This window comes from Arvicola amphibius, chromosome 14 (genome assembly GCF_903992535.2).
Source record: "Arvicola amphibius chromosome 14, mArvAmp1.2, whole genome shotgun sequence".
Lineage (NCBI taxonomy): Eukaryota > Metazoa > Chordata > Mammalia > Rodentia > Cricetidae > Arvicola > Arvicola amphibius.
This window is the reverse complement of record NC_052060.1, coordinates 3,112,799-3,131,943: the sequence shown is the minus strand read 5'-3', so window position 1 is coordinate 3,131,943 and position 19,145 is coordinate 3,112,799. Positions and strand designations below refer to the sequence as shown.

Genomic DNA, 19,145 nt, shown 5'->3' with positions numbered 1-19,145 from the left:
TCTCAAAAAAGAAAATTGTGTATGGGTGTGCGAGTGTGTGTGCAGGTGCCCTCGAACCTGGAAGAGGGCAGATGCCCTGGCGTGTTTGGGAGCTACCGACACGGGCGCTGACCTCAGGTCTTCTGGACCAGCAGCAAGTCTGTTAGCTGCTGAATCACCTCTCCATTTATTTAATGTGCACTGGTGTTTTGCCCGCATGCATGTCTGTGTGAGAGCGCTGGATTCCCTGGAACTGGACTTACAGACAGTTGTGAGCTGCCATGAGGGGGCTGGAATCGAACCCAGGTTCTCTGAAAGGGCAGCAAGAGCTCTTAGCCATCCCCTCAGCCCCTCATCATTTTTAATAAGGTATTTTACCAAGAACCATGCCTACTATGCTCAGAGAAGTTTAGATTGGCCACTAAAATTGAACAAAAGGATACTTTTGTGGACAAAGACAAGGTTAGTGTGGCCCAGATGGAGAGCAGTGACCGTGGCTGTTTTCTCGTCCAGATGAGCCACTTTCCCAGAAGCAGAACAATTATTCATACATCTGTGGTCTTGCAATTCCAATGTGTAATGTTCCAGGGGAAATTTCACCTCTGCAAGACATGAAAGATGCATGTAACCGCCCAGGACAGTGATGTCCTAGACCTTAAACCCACAGCAGGATCCCTTTCTGGTCCCTTTTTTCTTTTGTTTTTCTTTTTTCTTTCTTTCTTTCTCTTTCTTTCTTTCTTTCTTTCTTTCTTTCTTTCTTTCTTTCTTTCCTTCTTTCTCTTTCTTTTTCTTTTTTTTTTTTTTTTTGTTTTTTTCAAGACAGGGTTTCTTTGTAGCTTTGAAGCCTGTCCTGGAACTAGCTCTTGAAGACCAGGCTGGCCTTGGACTCACAGATCCACCTGCGAATTAAAGGCATGTGCCATCACTGCCTGGGTTCTGGTCCCTTTTTCACAAGGATGAATCTGCATGGCCACTGGCAAGAAGGGATGCTCTGACCTAACTGGTAACTTACACACTTGAAAACTAGTGAGCCACTGAGTGTGTGGCTGCACCCTTGTAATCCCAGCACCTAGAAGGAGAGGTCAGAAGATCAGTTCAAGGCTAGCCTCAGTTACCCGGGGAGTTTGAGGTCACCCTGAGTTTAGCTGAGATACTGTCTCAAATGACAGCAACAGCTGGGCACAGTAATGCACACCTTTCATCCAAGTATACAGGAGGGAGGCAGGAGGATCTCTGTGAGCTCAAGGCCAGCCTGGTCTACAGAGGGAGTTCCAGGACAGTCAGGGCTGTGTAAAGAAGAAATAAACAAACAAGGCAGCATAGGGGCTAAAGAGATGACTCAGCGGTTGAAGGTGTGCACTGCTCTTCCAGAGGAGCAGGGTTTGGGACACAGTATCCACATCAAGTAGCTCACAACAACCTGTGCTCCAGCTCCAGGGGATCTACTGCCCTCTTCAGGACTACACCTACACTCACATGTACACATAACCACACATAGATATATACATATATATGTAATTAAGATTAAAATACATCTTTGTAAAAATAGCAACAGCAAAGCAAACAAACCTGGTGACCCGGGGAAGATCCCCACTAAGCAAGCAAAGAACTAAGTTAACAGAAATCAGACAACCTTTTCTCTTTTTTTAGGTTTTTGAGACAGGATTTCTCTGCATAACAGTCCTAGCTGTCCTGGAACTCGCTTTGTAGACCAGGCTGGCCTCAAACTCACAGAGATCCACCTGCCTCTGCCTCCCGAGTGCTGGGATTAAAGGTGTGCACTTCCCCTATCAGCTGAAAATTCTGGGCTGTCACCTTAACAGTGGGTGCAAATGCAGAAGCTAAGTGTCATAACCAAAGCAGAATTATGTCAATAAGCTCTTTGGAATATGAAGACTTCAGGTACTTAGAAGTATTTTCCCACAACATCTGAAACGCAAAGAAGTGGTTTGTCCGTGGTTTGTGCACTGCCTCCTTCAGTATCACCAGGAAGAGGCATGAGTCCTAGGGAAAGCTAAGCCGTCTTACCTGTCATTCTTCCCTGAACCATTTTTGCAACCTGGTATTTAATATAGGCTCCTACTAAGAGATACGTATCGTGAGATGGTATAAGAAATATGTTCTCCAGAACAAGCAGACGGATCAAGGCTGCCGAGACTTTCTAAAAGAGGAAGGAGAAGAAAATTTCCATAGGCAAAAGTCATTAAGCTCCCACCCTTGTTCAGAGCCTACTTTTTTAAAAAAAAACTATTTATTTATTTGTATTTTATATGCCTTGGTGTTTTGCCTGCATGTCCGTGTGAGGGTGTCAGATCCCCTGGAACTGGAACTACAGACAGCTGTGAGCTGCCATGTGAGTGCTGGGAATTGAACCTGGGTCCTTTGGAAGACCAGCTAATGCTTTTAACTGCTGAGCCAGCTCTCCAGCCCAATTCTTATTAAAAGCCAGCATTATTCTAACTAAGCATCAGTTTATTGGGTTGTTTAGTAGGACGCCCACCCATTTGTTCTTTGGTCATGTAAATTAAATGCTTATCTAAGTTAAATGTATCAAATACATTTCTTAATGTATTTTCATCTATATATATATATATATATATATATATATATATATATATATATATAGTCTTTTGAGACAGGGTTTCTCTGTCCTGGAACTTGCTCTGTAGGCCAGGCAGTCCTGGAACTCACAGAGATCCACCTGCCTCTGCCTCCTGAGTGCTGGAATTAAAGGTGTGTGCCACCACTGCCCAGCTGTTAGCTATAATTCATAAATACATTACAACAGGAAGCTGGGTATGATGCTACAAGGCTATAATTCCACAATTTAAGATCCTGAGACAGGAGGATCAGAAGTTTGAGGCCAGTTCGGCTACAAAGAGGAACTCTACCTTAAAAACCAAAACAGACCCAGAGCTGGGGAGATGGCTCAGCCAGTACAGCCCTTGCAGACAAGCATGACGGGAGGTGAGGGCATGCTGGTGCATTTGTAATCCAAGCTCGAGGGAGTGAACAGCTGGATCCCCAGGTAAAACCTGACCAGTGAGCCTCAGGTCCCACCAAGATTCTGACTCCAAAAAGAAGGGGAGTGGCTCTTGAAGGGCATCTAAGGACGGCTTCTGGTCTTCACAAACACCAGAGGAAAACCCACACTAAAACAATTAAGTAAGTAAGTAAATAACAGTTGAGGGTATAGTTTGTAGTAGATACATGCATGCAATTCCAGGACTAGGTGGCTGAGCTTGGAAGATCACTGTAAGTCTGAGGCCAGCCTGGGCTACAAAGTGAATTCCAGGCTAGTCTGGACTACAGAGGAAGATCCTGTCTGGAAAACCTATGGGCACAGTGGCGCACGCCTTTAATTCTAACACTTGGGATGCATAGGCAGGCTCTCTGTGAGTTCAAGGCTAGCCTGCCTGGTCTGCATAATGAGCTCAGAACAACCAGAGCTACAGAGAAACCCTGTCTCAAAAGAAAAACAAATGAAAACCTAAAAACAGGGGCTGAGAAATGGCTCAGTTGTTACATGCTCGCTGTGCAAACTTGAAGATCTTAGTTCACTTCCCAGCACCCGTTTACAACAGCTGGGCACAGTAGGTTGCAGAGCTAGGGAGGGAGGAAGTCAGGAGGACGTCTGGGCCTTGCTGGGCCCAGCCAGTCCAGCCAACCCAGTGAGCTCTAGTCTCAGTGAGAGAGACTCTGTCTCAAAAAATATGGTGGAGAAATGACTGCGGAAAGACACCCCAACATCGACCTCTGGCATCCACACACGTCAGCACAAACACACACGTACATTACATCAATTAGTCAATCTTTGGGTAAATATAAGTACATTGCAACAGAACTAAGGATTCAAAAGAGGCTCGTGAAGCTATGAGCTGACCCAGTGAGTAAAGACTCCTATCGACCAAGCCTGGGGGATCTAAGTTTGAGCCCTTCAACCCACATAAAGGTGGGCAGAAGGGGACAGATGCCACAACATTGTCCTCCGACCTTCACACAAATGCCATTAACAAACAAACGAATTAAAACATTTTAAAATGTTTTAAACAGAAGTTTAAAGAAAAATGAGAGATGGCTCAGAGGTTAAGAGTACTGGCTGCTCTTCCAGAGGTGCTGAGTTCAATTCCCAGCAACCACATGGTTGCTCACAACCATCTACAGTGGTGCCCTCTTCTACATGCCAGAACACTGTACACATAATAAATGAATAAATTTTAAAAAAAGAAAGAAAAATGAAGTTAATGGCAAGTCACTAATAAATGCCAGCAAACCAAATAAAGGTGAGACAGGCAAAGACTTGGGGTTCTTGGAAATGCAGCACCCCGTGTTCCAAGTCCTTTCACTTGACCACAAAAGATAAAGTTCCAGATGGCACCTTACGCAAGGCAGAGTGTCTACATCCCTTTCGTATCTTTCGTTTTGGATGAGCTCTCCCTTACGTGGCCCAGACTTCTAACTCACTATGCAGCTGGCCATCTGGATTCCTTTTTTTAAAAAGATTTATTTATTTATTTATTTAAGATTTATTTATTATTTAATTTATTTATTTACTATTTTACGATTTATTTACTAATTTATCTGTGTGCGTATTTGCCCACACACCAGAAGAGGGCACCAGATCTTCCTACAGATGGTTACAAACAAGGAAGAGGAGGTCAGCCGGGATTGAGAGTGCACGTAGAATACACAGAAGAAAAGGAAACTGCGCAGAGGCCAAAGGCGGCTGCGATGATGAGAAAAGCTGGCTAGGAACAAACCAAGCTAAAGCCGGGCATTCCTAACTAAGAATAAGCTCCCTGTGTGGTTTGTTCCAGAGCTTTGTAGTGGCCCCTGCCAAAAGAGTAAGACGTCACATTATACTAGGCTCTAGAGAAAAGGAGAAGAGAAAGAGAAAGAGAACCCTGTCTCAAAAAAAAAAAGAAAACAAAAGATAGATGGGGTGATTTAAGAAAAGCCGGCTAGAAATAAGCTAAGCTAAGGCCAAGCATTCATAAGTAAGAATAAGTCTCCGTGTATTTATTTGGGAGCTGTGGCAGGCCCCCAAAGAGTAAAAAAAAATCCCAACTACATTCTCCTTTCCACATTCTCCTCCAATCATGGTTTCTGCCTCATCACAAGCTACAGAAATGGATTGATTCTCCAGCTAATTGGAGACTAAAACCAATTAGTGACTAAAACAATTATTTTTCCTATACTGAAAAATAAAAGGGGACTGGATTGATGTCCAGTGGTTAAGAACACTAGTCGCTCATGCAGGGGACCTGGGTTCAATTCTCAGAATCCTCTGTAACTCCAGTTCCTGGCCTCTTCCTGCTCCCTCTTTTGGCTTACAAGAACATCAGGCACACATGTGGTGCACACACATGTGCAGGCAAACACCCGTAGCTTTAAATTAAATATATTTAAAAAATAATTTTTAAAAATTTAAATAACAAAAGCTTTGGACTGGGCATAGTAGTGCACACCTTTAAAAAAATTTTTTTTTCATGCCCACTGGTTTGCCTGTATGAGGGCGTTGAGTCCTTTGCAACAGGAGCTGCAGACAGTTGTGAGCTGCCATGTGGGTTCTGAGAACTGAACCTGGGCCCTCTGGAAGAACAGCCAGTGCTCCTAACTTCCGAGCCATCTCTTCAGCCCCAGTAGTGCACACCTTTAATCCCAGTACTCAGGAGGCAAAAGCTAAAGGATCTATAAGTCGGAGGCCAGATTGGTCTACACAGTGAGCTTTAGGCCATCCAGGACATCATAGAGAGACCCTATCTCAAAAAAAAAAAGGGGGGGGGGAGTATAATGCAGGTAGATATTTTTATTTTGTTATTTTTTTGTTTTTGTTTTTTGAGACAGGGTTTCTCTGTGTAGCTTTGGAACCTGTCCTGGAACTCTCTCTATAGACCAGGCTGGCTTCAAACTCACAGAGATCTGCCTGCCTCTGCCTCCCAGAGTGCTAGAATTAAAGGGGTGTGCGACCACCGCCCAGAGCAGTTAGCTATTTTTAACAGAGAATGTCAGTATATGGAGCAGCTCAGTGGTGAAGCACTGCCTACCATGTAGAAGGCATGGATTTGATCCTCAGCATCAGAGTCACACTGTGTAGCCCTGGCTGGCCTGGAATTCACTCTGTAGACCAGACCGGCCTCAAACTCATAGAGATCCAGGCTTTGTCTCCAGAGCGCTGGGATTAAAGGGGTGTGACACCACAGGAGGTGTGTAATGGCTTTTTCAAATAAATGATGCCTATTGGCCCAGACAATAGCAAGTTAGCGGTGTCTACTCTATTCCCCACGGGAGACATCTGAAGGCTGTTTCTAGCGCCGCTGTTTACCTTGTAGAACGGCTCATAAATTCGGACTTTCACAACAGCAGCTCCGGTTCTCAGCCCAGACACCAAAACCACATCTCCTTGTCGCTCCTCTTTCTCCATCTCAACTATATAGTCAGGGGGAGAATATTCTGCTTCCGAGAATTTCAGGATCCTAGACACAAAGTAAGATTTGTCTCTAGTAGGAGTAATAGTCTTCTAAACTTTAGTTTCTATGAGGTCTGTTCATGTAAACAGTTCTGAAATACCTTTGCTCGCTTGTGGGCCTTTTGAAACAGTATAACCCAGGCTGGCCTCGACCTTGGATTTGAAACAGTATAACCCAGGCTTGGATTTGAAACAATGTAAAACAGGCTGGCCTCCAACTTGAATTTGCTATGTAGCAGAGTTTCCGCCCTGGACAACTACTACTTTCTTTTTTCAAGACAGGTTTTCTCTGTGTAGCCTGGCTGTCCTGGAACTTGATCTATAGACCAGGCTGGCCTCATACTCAGAGATTCACCTGCCTTTGCCTCCTGAGTGGTAAAATTAAAAGTGTGTGCTAGCTACTACTGCCCAGCTCACCCTGAACTTCCAATCCCCCTGCTTCAGCACCTCCACCCCCCACTCCCAGTATTAGGATTAGAGTTCTGTGTCACCGAGCCTGATTTGAGTTTTTAATTTGTGATTTCCAGAAGGGCTAGCCTATGGTTAAGACTGCTATCGAGCTATAATTTAGGCTGTCTGTGATCTGTTCTTTGCAACTGAAAACAGAATGTTTGTTGTTGTGGTTGTTTTAATTTTTCTTAAGGTGTTCCCACTGTGCAGCCCTGGCTGGTCTGGAACTCACTATGTAAACCAAGTTAGTTTTGAACTCACAGAGATCAGCTTGCCTCTGCCTTCTGAATGCTGAGACTAAAGGTGCTTGCTGCATCAACCGGCTAATGATCTCACTCAGTTTCAGCATGTGCCAACAGCTTGAGCTCACGGATTTCCCAAGAGAGGCTCAAAGGAACTCTCATGTAGGTTCCCACATTTATCCCCTGTCTTTCTACCAAAGATATTTGCCCTAGTGAATGTATCTGTTTTAAAAAATTCCAGACTTATCAAAGTAGGCTTATCAAAGTCCACACAGGCGGCTGCTGTGCAGAGGGTTTCACAGGGACACACTGTCTTCAGAGCCAGGTGGTTTATGTCGGGATTCAGCTTTACCTAATTTTGCTAAACAACTCTTCTCTTGCTGACTCGTTATCCTGGGCAATGCTCCACTCAAACACCATGCCTGCCAAGGTGCTGAACGTGTTCCCTGCAGAGCAAGACAAAAGCAGTGAGATAGTCACATATTCCAAACCATTCCAGTGCCGAAGCGACTGAAACACGCGCATGAAGAAGACCCTTACAAGACAATGTAGCGTGGCTTCCAACAGGCTGGCATTTAATTATTGATTTAGGTTTTCGAGACAGGTTTCTCTGTGTAGCCCTGGCTGTCCTGGAACTCGCTGTGTAGACCAGGCTGACCTCAAACTCACAGACCCACCTGCCTCTGTCCCCTGAGTGTTGGAATAAAGGTGTGTGCCCCCACGGCCGGCTCCAACAGGCTTTCTAAAGTAGAATGGACCCATGTAGACTCACTGCCAGCTGCAGGCATAATTAACCCTGGTTCCTTCAAAACAAGTTGTCATAAAACTAGATTCCAAAAGTTATTTTTTCGTGTCTTAAAAATTAGTCCAGGGGGCTGGAGAGATGGCTCGGCGGTGAAGAGCATTGCCTGCTCTTCCAAAGGTCCTGAGTTCAATTCCCAGCAACCACATGGTGGCTCACAACCATCTGTAATGAGGTCTGAGGTCTGGTGCCCTCTTCTGGCCTGCAGGAATACACACAGACAGAATATTGTATTGTATTCATAATAAATAAATAAACAATTTTTTTTTTTGGTTTTTTCGAGACAGGGTTTCTCTGCAGCTTTAGAGCCTGTCCTGGAACTAGCTCTTGTAGACCAGGCTGGTCTCGAACTCACAGAGATCCGCCTGCCTCTGCCTCCCGAGTGCTGGGATTAAAGGCGTGCGCCACCACCGCCCGGCACAAATATGTTTTAAAAATTAGTCTAGTAGTTTAGTAGTCTTGGGCTGTGAGGTGGTGGGAAGGCAACTCACAGTGGGAGCCTGACCGCCTGAGCGCCATCTAGTAAAGGTGGAAGGAGAGGGCTGTCCTCTGACCTCCACATGCACGCCATTGCATACATGCATGCCATAGCATACATGTGCATATGTACACTCACACAGACAACACAGTAAAAGGAATTTTAAAACCTGTTTATTAAATAATTTACAAGTATAGCGGTGATGACTTTTTAATACCGTTTTACAACATCAGTATAGCATATTTAAGGCAACATATCAGGCGGTGGTGGCACAGGCATTTAATCTCAGCACTCAGGAAGCAGTGGTGGGCTGACCTCTGTGCACTGGAGGCCAGCCTGCTCTATATATGTAGCCAGAGCTACACAGTAAGACCCTGTCTCAAAAAACAAAACAAAACCCAAAAAGGACCTGAGTTTGAGCCCTGGACCCATGTGATAGAAGGAGAGAACTGGCTTCCACCAGTCATACGATGACTTCTACATGTCTGTAGGATGCGTAGGCCCCACCCCCATATACTAATTTTGTTCATTTTATTTATTTTTATTTTATGTGCATTGGTGGTTTTGCCTGCATGTATGTCTGTATGTGGGTGCTGGAACCCCTGGAACTGGAGTTACAGATAGTTGTGGGCTGCCACATGGGTGCTGGGAATTGAACCCAGGTCCTCTGAAAGAGCCATCTCCCCAACCAAATTTTTGTTTTGTTTTTTGTTTTTCGAGATAGGGTTTCTCTGTAGCTTTTGGCACCTGTCCTGGAACTAGCTCTTGTAGACCAGGCTGACCGCGAACTCACAGAGATCCGCCTGCCTCTGCCTCCCGAGTGCTGGGATCAAAGATGTGCGTCACCACTGCCCAGCCTGGCTAATTTCTTTTATTAAAGTCCAGAAATAACGAGAAATAATAGCAGTAGTTTTGTTTTTGTTTTTGTTTTTTGGAAGAAGGCAGCTAATACATTGAACTATGTTCCGCACTGCCAACCTGCCTGATGTGAGCCCCAGATGAGAAAACAGGTCACATTCACAATGTGCTAGCAGTTTCCGAGCTCAGCCCTCCTCCGGCCCCTTACCTTGAGCATCCAGAGCCCTCACCATCAGCTCCAGGGGTGCGTCGTCCACAAACAGCTCCCGGGTGCGAGACACGATTTCTATGCTGTCTATAACATCGACCTTAACATCACAGCGCAGCTCATGGTCAGTCACTGCAAGGGACAAAGAGCTGACTGTTTAAGGAAATTTGTCACCAGTCTATTAAATGTCTCAAATACTCAGAATTTAAAGGTTATACAAGGCCAGCAGCCAGAGCTACTTAGAGAGACTGGCTCAAAAAGTCATAAAAAGGAACCTCTGTTTCATGACAGGGCTGTGTGGGGAAATGTCCTGCCAAGCCTGAGGATGAGTGAACTGAATTTTTTTTAATTTTAAATTTTATTTTATGTGGATAGGTGTTTTGGCGGCATGTAAGTCTATGTACTATGTTCATGCAGTGCCTCAGGAGGCCAGAAGGTAGTTTTGGATCCCCTGGAATTGGAGTGCAGGTGGCTGCTCTTCCAGAGGTCCTGAGTTCAATTCCCAGCAACCACATGATGGCTCCCAATCGTTTCTAATGAGATCTAGTGCCCTCTTCTGGAATGCATGCACACATGCAGGCAGAAAGACAGTATATATAATAAATAAATATATATTAAAAGTGAAAGAGAGATGCTTCTCTGCTAAGAACTGTGTATCAGGCCCATCCCTGATTTCCTGCAGAATTATATGCTAATGTTTCTTGTATGCTAAGTTCCTAACCAATGCAAAAAGGCATGAAAGATATACTGGTTGCAGTGACTAACACCTAGAATCCTGGCATCTTAGAGGCTAAGGCAGGAAGATTGCTGCCCGTTCAGTGAGCCTGAGCTTCCATACAGCAAGGCTCTGTCACAGAAAACAAAACCCAGAACGTGTGCCACTGAGGGACCTGTTTTATTCCTTGTCTTTTTTTTTCTTCAACACATGGTGTGGTTCATTTAATGCAGCAGTGATTTTTTTTTTCTTTTGCAACAAAAGTTGGTGGTGAGAGTTCTTTAAAACATATATTTAAATAACTTTACATTTACATATAACATCTTAGGAAAAAAAAGCAGAGAACTCAATCCCACACACCTCAGAACCCCAAGCACACATTACAAAACAGAATAACACATTATTAAGAGACAAAGGACACAAGGGATTTTGTCTGTTGGTTTGTTAATGGAAAGGGGATGCCACAGAAGGCTCACATTTTGGGTTGAGGTGGGCTCTTTATTACCATTTTTGTGTTTGTCAAAACTAATATAGATAGATCATATCTATCTATCTATATTAGTTTTGAAGGAAACCAGACTTTGAAGTCTCCGTACAGTTCCTGATTTTTACAAGAGTTCCTTCTGAGCTCAGGCTCCCGTACCCATGCCTGGGCCAGATCCTGGTCCTGGGAGAGAGAGGGAGAAGAGTCAAGCTGTGGAGAGCTGGCACAGCAGGCTTTGGGCAGTATGTACCAGGTAAGGGGGGCTCCTGGAAGTGACAGTTCACAATGGTGGGTGGGCTATGTGAGTGATGGGGGAGGGGCGGCAATGGCTTCTTTCCTGAGGGGCTCAAGTCTACACAGTTGTCTCTGGGGGAAGGTCTCCCTTGTTTGGACATACAGTCTTCTGGAAGCTTAAGATGTCATGGAATCATAATGCAGAAAACTGGATTCCTAGTGGCACTGAAGAAGGAGGGACGACAGAGCACACAGACCTTCCCACAAGGTGCCGGCTCGAGGGGACTTAGCAACGAGCAGAGGGAGCAAGAGGGACGCTGGTGGGGAAAGCAAGGCCACCGATAAGATCTAGAGAGGTCTGGAGCTGAAAACAAACCTGACATGCTGCAGGGATCCAAGGGAGCAGCTCCACTTATTAGACATCTTATCTGAATCCCAGCACTTGAGAGGCAGAGGCAGGCATTATCTCTGAGTTCGAGGCCAGCCTGGTCTACAGAGTGAGTTCCCAGGACAGTCAGGGATACACAAAAAACCCTGCTAAAAAAAAAACAAAAAAAAAGCCAAACAAACAAACAAACAAAACAAGCCTAAACCAAACCCAAACCAACCAAACAACTCCCCTGCCCCTGAGAAAGACATTGTATAAAGGCAATGAGTCATTGCAGTGTTTCTAGTGGAAGGACGGTGACTTAGGTCACCCACGTGGGACAGTGAGCAAGTGCAGCGAGGTCTGTCAGGAGGATTTGCTAAGAGGCACAGGGATGGACTAAGGGGACTGATGCAGAATAGTTATGAAATTGAGATTCCTTTTGGGGTGTGAAGCATCTGAAGGGAGGAGATGCCAGCCTCTTGGGTAGAGGGCTTGAGGATGGGTGGAGCTGAGAAGCAATGTTTGAGATTCCTTGCCTTTTTAAGTGGAATTTTGGAAATATTTTAGAAAATGAGGGTAATAGGTTTTTGGTTGGGTTGGTTTGTTTGTTTGTTTGTTTTGGTTTTTGAGATAGAGTTTCCAAGTAGCTATGGAGCCTGTCCTGGAAATCGCTCTGTAGACCAGGCTGACCTCGAACTCACAGAGATCTGTCTGTCTCTGCCTTTAATCCCAGCACTCGGGAGACAGAGGCAGGAGGATCTCTCTGAGTTTGAGGCCAGTCTGGTACAAGAGCTAGTTTCAGGACAGGCTCCAAAGCAACACAGAGAAACCTTGTCTCAAAAAACAAAACAAAACAAACAAACAAGAAGACAGGGTCTCATTGAGCAGCCCTGGCTGGCTGGGAATTCAGAGACCCTCGTGTGTGTTGTTGTTTAGGTTTTCAAGACAGTCTCACTATGGAGTCCAGGGTGGCTTCCATTTATGATCCTCCTGCCTCTGTTTCCTGAGTGCTGGGATTACAAGCCCATGATATCATGCCCGGTAACAGATTTTGACATTAAGAATTGAATTTAACTGTAACTCCAGCACCCAGGGAAGCAGAAGCAGGTAGACTCAAGTTAAAAGGCACCCTGAGGGACACACACATACATAACAAGTCCTAGGCCACCCTGGTAACATAAACTAAGACCCCAGTACAAAAAAGAACTTGAATTTGCCATATTGAAACTACTTTATGTGTTTGGGTGTTTTGCCTGTATATACGCCTTGTGCCATGGGCAAGCACTACCCTTGGAGGCCAAAAAGGGACAAAGGCCCCTGGAATTGGAGTTATGGAAGACTCTGAAGTACCCTGTGAATACTGTGAATTGAATCTCGAGCCCCAAAAGAGCAGCCAATGCTCTGGCTTCTTAGCTGCCTCTCCAGCCCTCAAATAGCTTTTCATGTGGACAGGGCACAAGAGGACACACAAAAGAGGATGAAGGTCAGGCTTTGACGAAGACTATTCCCTGCGTGTGTGGACATGTGTGTCATAGCCGGTGTGTAGATGCTAGTGGACAGTTCTGTGACTTGGTTCCCTCCTTCCGCCTTTACATGGGCTCCAGAGATCAAACTTAGGCCATCAGGCTTGGTGACAAGTGCCTTTACTCACCGAGCAATCTCACCAGCCCAGGTCTGACAGCAAAGTTACAAATCAACAAAGGAGAGATGTCACTGGAGCTGCAGCTATCAGCATGAGTTCACATGCATTTTAATCATATATGCAGCTAGACACATACAGAAATAAATATAGAGATGTGTACACACAGGCTGGCATGTGCATGTTTCTTTCTTAGCTCTGTCTTATAAGAGAACCTAGAACTCGGGAGGCAGAGGCAGGCGGATCTCTGTGAGTTCGAGACCAGCCTGGTCTACAAGAGCTAGTTCCAGGACAGGCTCCAAAGCCACAGAGAAACCCTGTCGCGAAAAACCAAAAAAAAAAAAAAAAAAAAAAAAAAAAAAAAAGAACCTAGAAACTGGGACACTCCCTTAGCAACAAGCACACTAGCATCTAGAACTTGCTGTCTAAATATAACTCTAGAGCTCAAAAGCAAGGAAGTGCTGTGCTAGGAATATAGCTTAGTTGTTAGAGATTTTGACCAGCATGAAAGAAGCCTGGGATTGATCTCCAGCACTGCAAAAACACAGCCCGGAATTCTAGGGCTGGGGAGGGGGAAGTTCAAGGTCAAGCTTAGCTATATAGTAAATCAGAGGCCAGCAGTGGCTATATGAGACCTTATCTTAAAAAAAGGGGGGTTCCATAAAGGAAATACCAAAAATAAGGGCACATTCAAAGGACACGGAAGCCAACCTGCAGGACACCACAAGTAGAAAATATGAATTCCCACAGCGTTAGTTTTCTTTCCAAGGCTGCAACAAAGCACCAAGACCAAAAGCAACTAAAGGGCAGGAAAGACTTCTTCATCTTATAGACTACAATCCATTGAGAGCAGTCTAAACAGGAACCTAAGTAGGAATCTGAACCAGAAATCATGAAGGAACTTTGACTGTTGACTGACTTACAGGCTCATATAGAGGATGGGACCATTGCCCAGGGGATGGTGTCACCCACAGAGGTCTGGTCCCTCAGACATCAACTAACAACCAAGCCAATCGGCCATGGACAGGACAATCTGACTAGGCAGTCCTTCAGTTGAGATTCCCTTCTCAGGTGACTCACTTAGGCCGTGACAAGATGACAGTTAAAACTAACTAAGGCCGGCGGTGGGTTGGCGACACGCCTTTAATCCCAGCACTCGGGAGGCAGAGGCAGGCGGATCTCTGTGAGTTCGAGGCCAGCCTGGTCTACAAAAGCTAGTTCCAGGACAGGCTCTAAAAAAGCTGCAGAGAAACCCTGTCTCGAAAAACCAAAAAAAGAAAAGAAAAGAAAAAAAACTAACTAAGACACAGAGAATTCTAACCCTGTCCCCAAACAGCTAAGTCCACACTGATGTAAGTAGCACAGAAAGGTACTCAAAAGGGAGATGCTATATGGAAGATGTATATCTTCTTTCTTTCATAATACTAATCACTAAACATGGAAGAGATGAGGGAAAGGAACAGCACAGCACGAAGATGCATGCAGGACAGGTATGGTGGTATACACCTGTAATCTCATTATTTGGGAGACAGAGGCAGGAGGATTGCTACAAGTTCTAGGTTGACCTGGGCTACACAGTGAGATAACCTGTTTCAAAAACCAACTGAACAAACAAAAAGATCCACCTGGAGCAGTGGTTCTCAACCTCCCTGAAGCTGTGACCTTTCAATGCGGTTCCTCATGTTGTGATCTCCAATCATAAAATTACTTTTGTTACTACTTTTTAACTGTAATTTTGCTACGGTTATGAATTGTAATATATCTGTGTTTTCTGATGGCCTTAAGCGACTCCCACAGAAGGGTTGCTCTACACCTCCACGGGGTTGTGACCCACAGGCTGAGAACTAGGGATCTAGAAAGATGGCTCCACAGTCAAGAGCAGTTGCTGCTTTTGGAAAGGACCCAGGTTCAGTTTCCAGGACCCACATGGTGGCTCACAGCTGTAAGTCCTGTGCTAGGGGTCTAATGCCCTCGTCTAGCCTTCGTGGACACCAGGCATGGGGAGGTATACTTACAAACAAGTAGGCAAAACACTGTCTTAGTTATTTTTCTACTGCTGTAACAACACCATGACTAAGGCAGCTAATAAAAGAAAGTGTTTAATTGGGCTTACAGTCTCAGAGGTTAGAGTCCATGATGGGAAGCCAAAGCATGGTAGCAGAAACAGCTGACAGCACACATCTTGATCCAAAAGTAGGAGGCAGAAAGTCGTGCTGGGAATGGCTTTTGAAACTCAAAGCCTCCCAGTGACACACCTCCTCCAACAAGGCCACACCTTCTAATCCTTCCCAAACAGTTCCAACAGTTGGGAACCAAGTCTTCAAATGTATGAACCCAAGGGAGCGCTTCTCATTCAAACTAACACACACATAAAAATAATAAAATCTTTCTTAAAAATCCATGCATATGTGTTAACATTAGTGGATAAAACCTTTAAGGAGTGACAGGATATATCAAAGTATCTTCCCCAAATATTTATTAGTTACTCTGGTGCTCAGTATATCACCATAGGCTCTTTGACAATGCTCCTTCCAAGGCAGAGCTTAATTCTTTCTCCTTTGCCTACAGGGCTGGACTCAGTGATGATTTCTCATGACGAGCATAAAGGAAGGGGAGAATGGGAATATCACAGACAGACACCATCTAAGTCAAGTATTAACAGGGCTACTGATATCACACACCCTGGGGCACAATGCAAAGCAAAGGCTATTCACCTCCAAATACCCCCCAAAAAAATATAACCCAAATTGTTCAGTTGAAAGTTCCAGCTCACTCCTGCACATCTGAAAAGGCCCATTCCTGTGTCCAAACCCCGCCCACTCAGATAATCTCCAAACAAAGAAAAGGCACCAAAAAGCCCAGTTCTGCATTCTTGGTGGCTACAGCAGCTCCTTCCCTGAAGTTGCCAGCTGCCCAAGTCCCCACATAAAGTGTTCCGCTTTGGATCATACTTGGGCGCAAACGCAACTTGTGGTAGAGACATCATCACGTCTTGCCTATAACCTATATAATCTCCCTGCTTAGTTCAGGTATGTGGCTTCTCTGGTCTTAATCTCTGGGACTGGAGATGTTGCCTGGGAATTGCTTTGCTCAAATAAGCCTGTTATACTTTTTAAATTCAGCTTCACCTGACTTACTGCATCAGCAGAGAAACCTTCTATAGGGGGTGCCACGCAGAAATTCTATTACAAGCCAGACAAACCCACACTGAGGGACATCTGACTAACACTATTTATTTGCTTGCAGTGCTGGGGATTGAACACAAGGCCTCACACAAGCTAGGCAAGCTCTCTACCACTAACTCATATCCCTAGCTCTCGTTTTAATTTTAAGACTGAATAGCCCATACTGGCCTTGAACCTATGATCCTCCAGCCTCTAGCTCCCAATAGCTGAGGTTACAAGTCCACACCACTAAGCCTGGCTCCCCAACACACTTGGAAATGTCAAAAGCTACTCGGATGCCAGTTGTGGTGGTGCACACCTGTATCCTCAGCACCCAGGAAGTGGAGGCAAGAGGATTGGGAGTTCAAGGCCAGCTGCAAGTATACAGTAAGTTCTGGGGCATCCTGTGCTACGTGAGGCTGTCTGGGAAGATGGCTCAGTGAGCAAGTGTTTGTTTCACAAGCATAAAGACCTGAGTTTAGATCCCCAGATCACACATAAAAACCAGGCATGGTGTGGCACACCTTTGTAACCCCAGGGCTAGGTGAGTGAAGACAGGCGATCCCAGGCGGCTCACTGGCCAGCAGCCTACCCTAAACACTGAGTTCCTGATTCAAGGAGAGACCCTGCCTCAAAAATAAAATGAAGAGCAACTGAAAAGACACCAGAAGGTAAGCTCTGGCCTCCACATGAACATGCATACACGCCCCCCCCACACTCACACACACACACACACACACACACAAATTATGCACTCTGTAATCTTGGTGTTTAAAAGGCTGAGGCAAGAGTATCACCAATAGTTCAAGGCTAAGCCAAGACTAAGAGATCCTGTCTCAAAAATAACAAATAACAAAACTGAAACAAAAAAGAAACCCAAGAACAGATTCAACACAATGTCCATCAAAATCCCAGCAAAATTCCTCAAAGACCTTGAAAGAATGGTACTCAACTTCATATGGGAAAGCAAAAAAACCAGGATAGCCAAAACAATCCTGTACAATAAAAGAACTTCTGGAGGCATCACAATCCCTGACTTCAAACTCTACTACAGAGCTACAGTACTGAAAACAGCCTGGTATTGGCATAAGAACAGACAGGAGGACCAATGGAACTGAATAGAAGACCCAGATATCAATCCACATATGTTTGAACACCTGATCTTTGATAAAGAACCAAAAAATATCAAATGGAAAAAAGAAAGCATATTTAACAAGTGGTGCTGGCATAACTGGATATCAACATGTAGAAGAATGAAGATAGACCCATATCAACACCATGCACAAAACTCAAGTCCAAATGGATCAAAGACCTCAACATAAAGCCAGCCACACTGAATCCCATAGAAGAGAAAGTGGGAAGTACACTTGAATGCATTGGCACAGGGAACCACTTCCTAAATAGAATCCCAGCAGCACAGACACTGAGAGAAACAATTAATAAACGGGACCTCCTAAAACTGAAAAGCTTCTGTAAAGCAAAGGACATGGTCAACAAGACAAATGACAGCCTACAGAATGGGAAAAGATCTTCACTAACCCCACATCAGACAGAAGTCTGAGCTCCAAAATATACAAAGAACTCAAGAAATTGGACACCAAAAACACATAATCCAATAAAAAATGGAATACAGACCTAAACAGAGAACTCTCAACAGAGGAATCTAAAATGGCTGAAAGACACTTAAGGAAATGTTCAACATCCTTAGTCATCAGAGAAATGCATATCAGAACAACTCTGAGATTCCATCTTACACTTGAAAGAATGGCCCAGATCAAAAACACTGATGACAACTTATGCTGGAGAGGTTGTGTGGAAAAGGGAACATTTCTGCATTGCTGGTGGGACTGCAAGCTGGTACAACCCCTTTGGATGTCAGTGTGGCGATTTCTCAGAAAATTAGGAAACAACCTTCCTCAAGACCCAGTAATACCACTTTTGGGTATATATCCAAAGGATGCTCAATCGTGCCACAAGGATATGTGCTCAACTATGTTCATAGCAGCATTGTTTGTCATAACCAGAACCTGGAAACAACCTAAATGCCCCTTGAATGAAGAATGGATAAGGAAAATGTGGTACATTTACACGATGGAGTACTACACAGCAGAAAAAATAGGGACAGCTTGAATTTTGCAGGAAAATGGATGGAGTTAGAAAACATTATTTTGAGTGAGGTAACCCAGACACAGAAAGACCATTATCACATGTACTCACTCATAGGTGGTTTTTAAACATAAGGCAAAGAAAGCCAGCCTACAAACCACAATCCCAGAGAATTTAGACAACAATGAGGACACTAAGAGAGACTTACATAGATCTAATCTACATGGGAAGTAGGAAGTAGAAAAAGACAGGATCTCCTGAGTAAATTGGGAGCATGGGGACCTTGGGGGAGGACTGAAGGAGGGAGGGGAGAGGCAGGGAGGGGAGCAGAGAAAAATGTAGAGCTTAATAAATATCAATAAAAAATGTATAAAAACTGAAAATTAAAAAAGAGCTAGTGGAACAAGCCTAAACAAAGGCTGAGTATTCATAATTTAAAAAAAAAGAAACCCAAGAACCAGGAAGTAGTGGTGCATGCCTCGAGTCCCAGGAGACAGAGGCAGGTGGATCTCGTGAGTTCAAGAGCAGCTTGGTCTACAGACTGAGTTCCAGGAAAGAAAGGAACACACATTGAAACCCTGCTTCGAAAAGGCAGGCAAACAAAAGAAACCCAGGTGTGGCAATGCACACCTTCAATTTTAGCACTTGGGAAGCAGAGGCAGGAAGATCTCTGTGAATTTGATGCCAGCCTGATCTACATAGGGAGTTTCTGGCTAGCCAGGGCTATGTTGTAAAACCCTGTCTAAAAACAAAAAACAAAAACCACACACACACACACACACACACACACAAAACCATAGGTAGGACCTAAGCTTGCTCCCCAACTTGACAATCTGAGCTCAAGTCTGGGGGCCCACATGGTACAAGGCAAGAACCAACTCCTAATACCTGTCCTCTAACCTCCACACGCATGTCATTTCCTACATACCACCTCCCCACGAACACAA

General features: G+C 44.6%; 1 protein-coding gene across 1 annotated transcript in view; it reads right to left on the bottom strand.

Annotated features, from left to right (window-relative positions):
- Positions 1-19,145, bottom strand: part of Nup210l (nucleoporin 210 like) — a 106,260-nt gene that overhangs the window by 83,242 nt on the left and 3,873 nt on the right. Inside the window, exons 3-7 of the mRNA XM_038311229.1 lie at positions 9,487-9,618; positions 7,493-7,586; positions 6,305-6,455; positions 2,008-2,140; positions 423-581 (exon numbers count right to left, since the gene is read on the bottom strand). Coding sequence (XP_038167157.1) covers positions 423-581; positions 2,008-2,140; positions 6,305-6,455; positions 7,493-7,586; positions 9,487-9,618 — 669 coding nt within the window. The remainder of the gene's footprint in view (positions 1-422; positions 582-2,007; positions 2,141-6,304; positions 6,456-7,492; positions 7,587-9,486; positions 9,619-19,145) is intronic.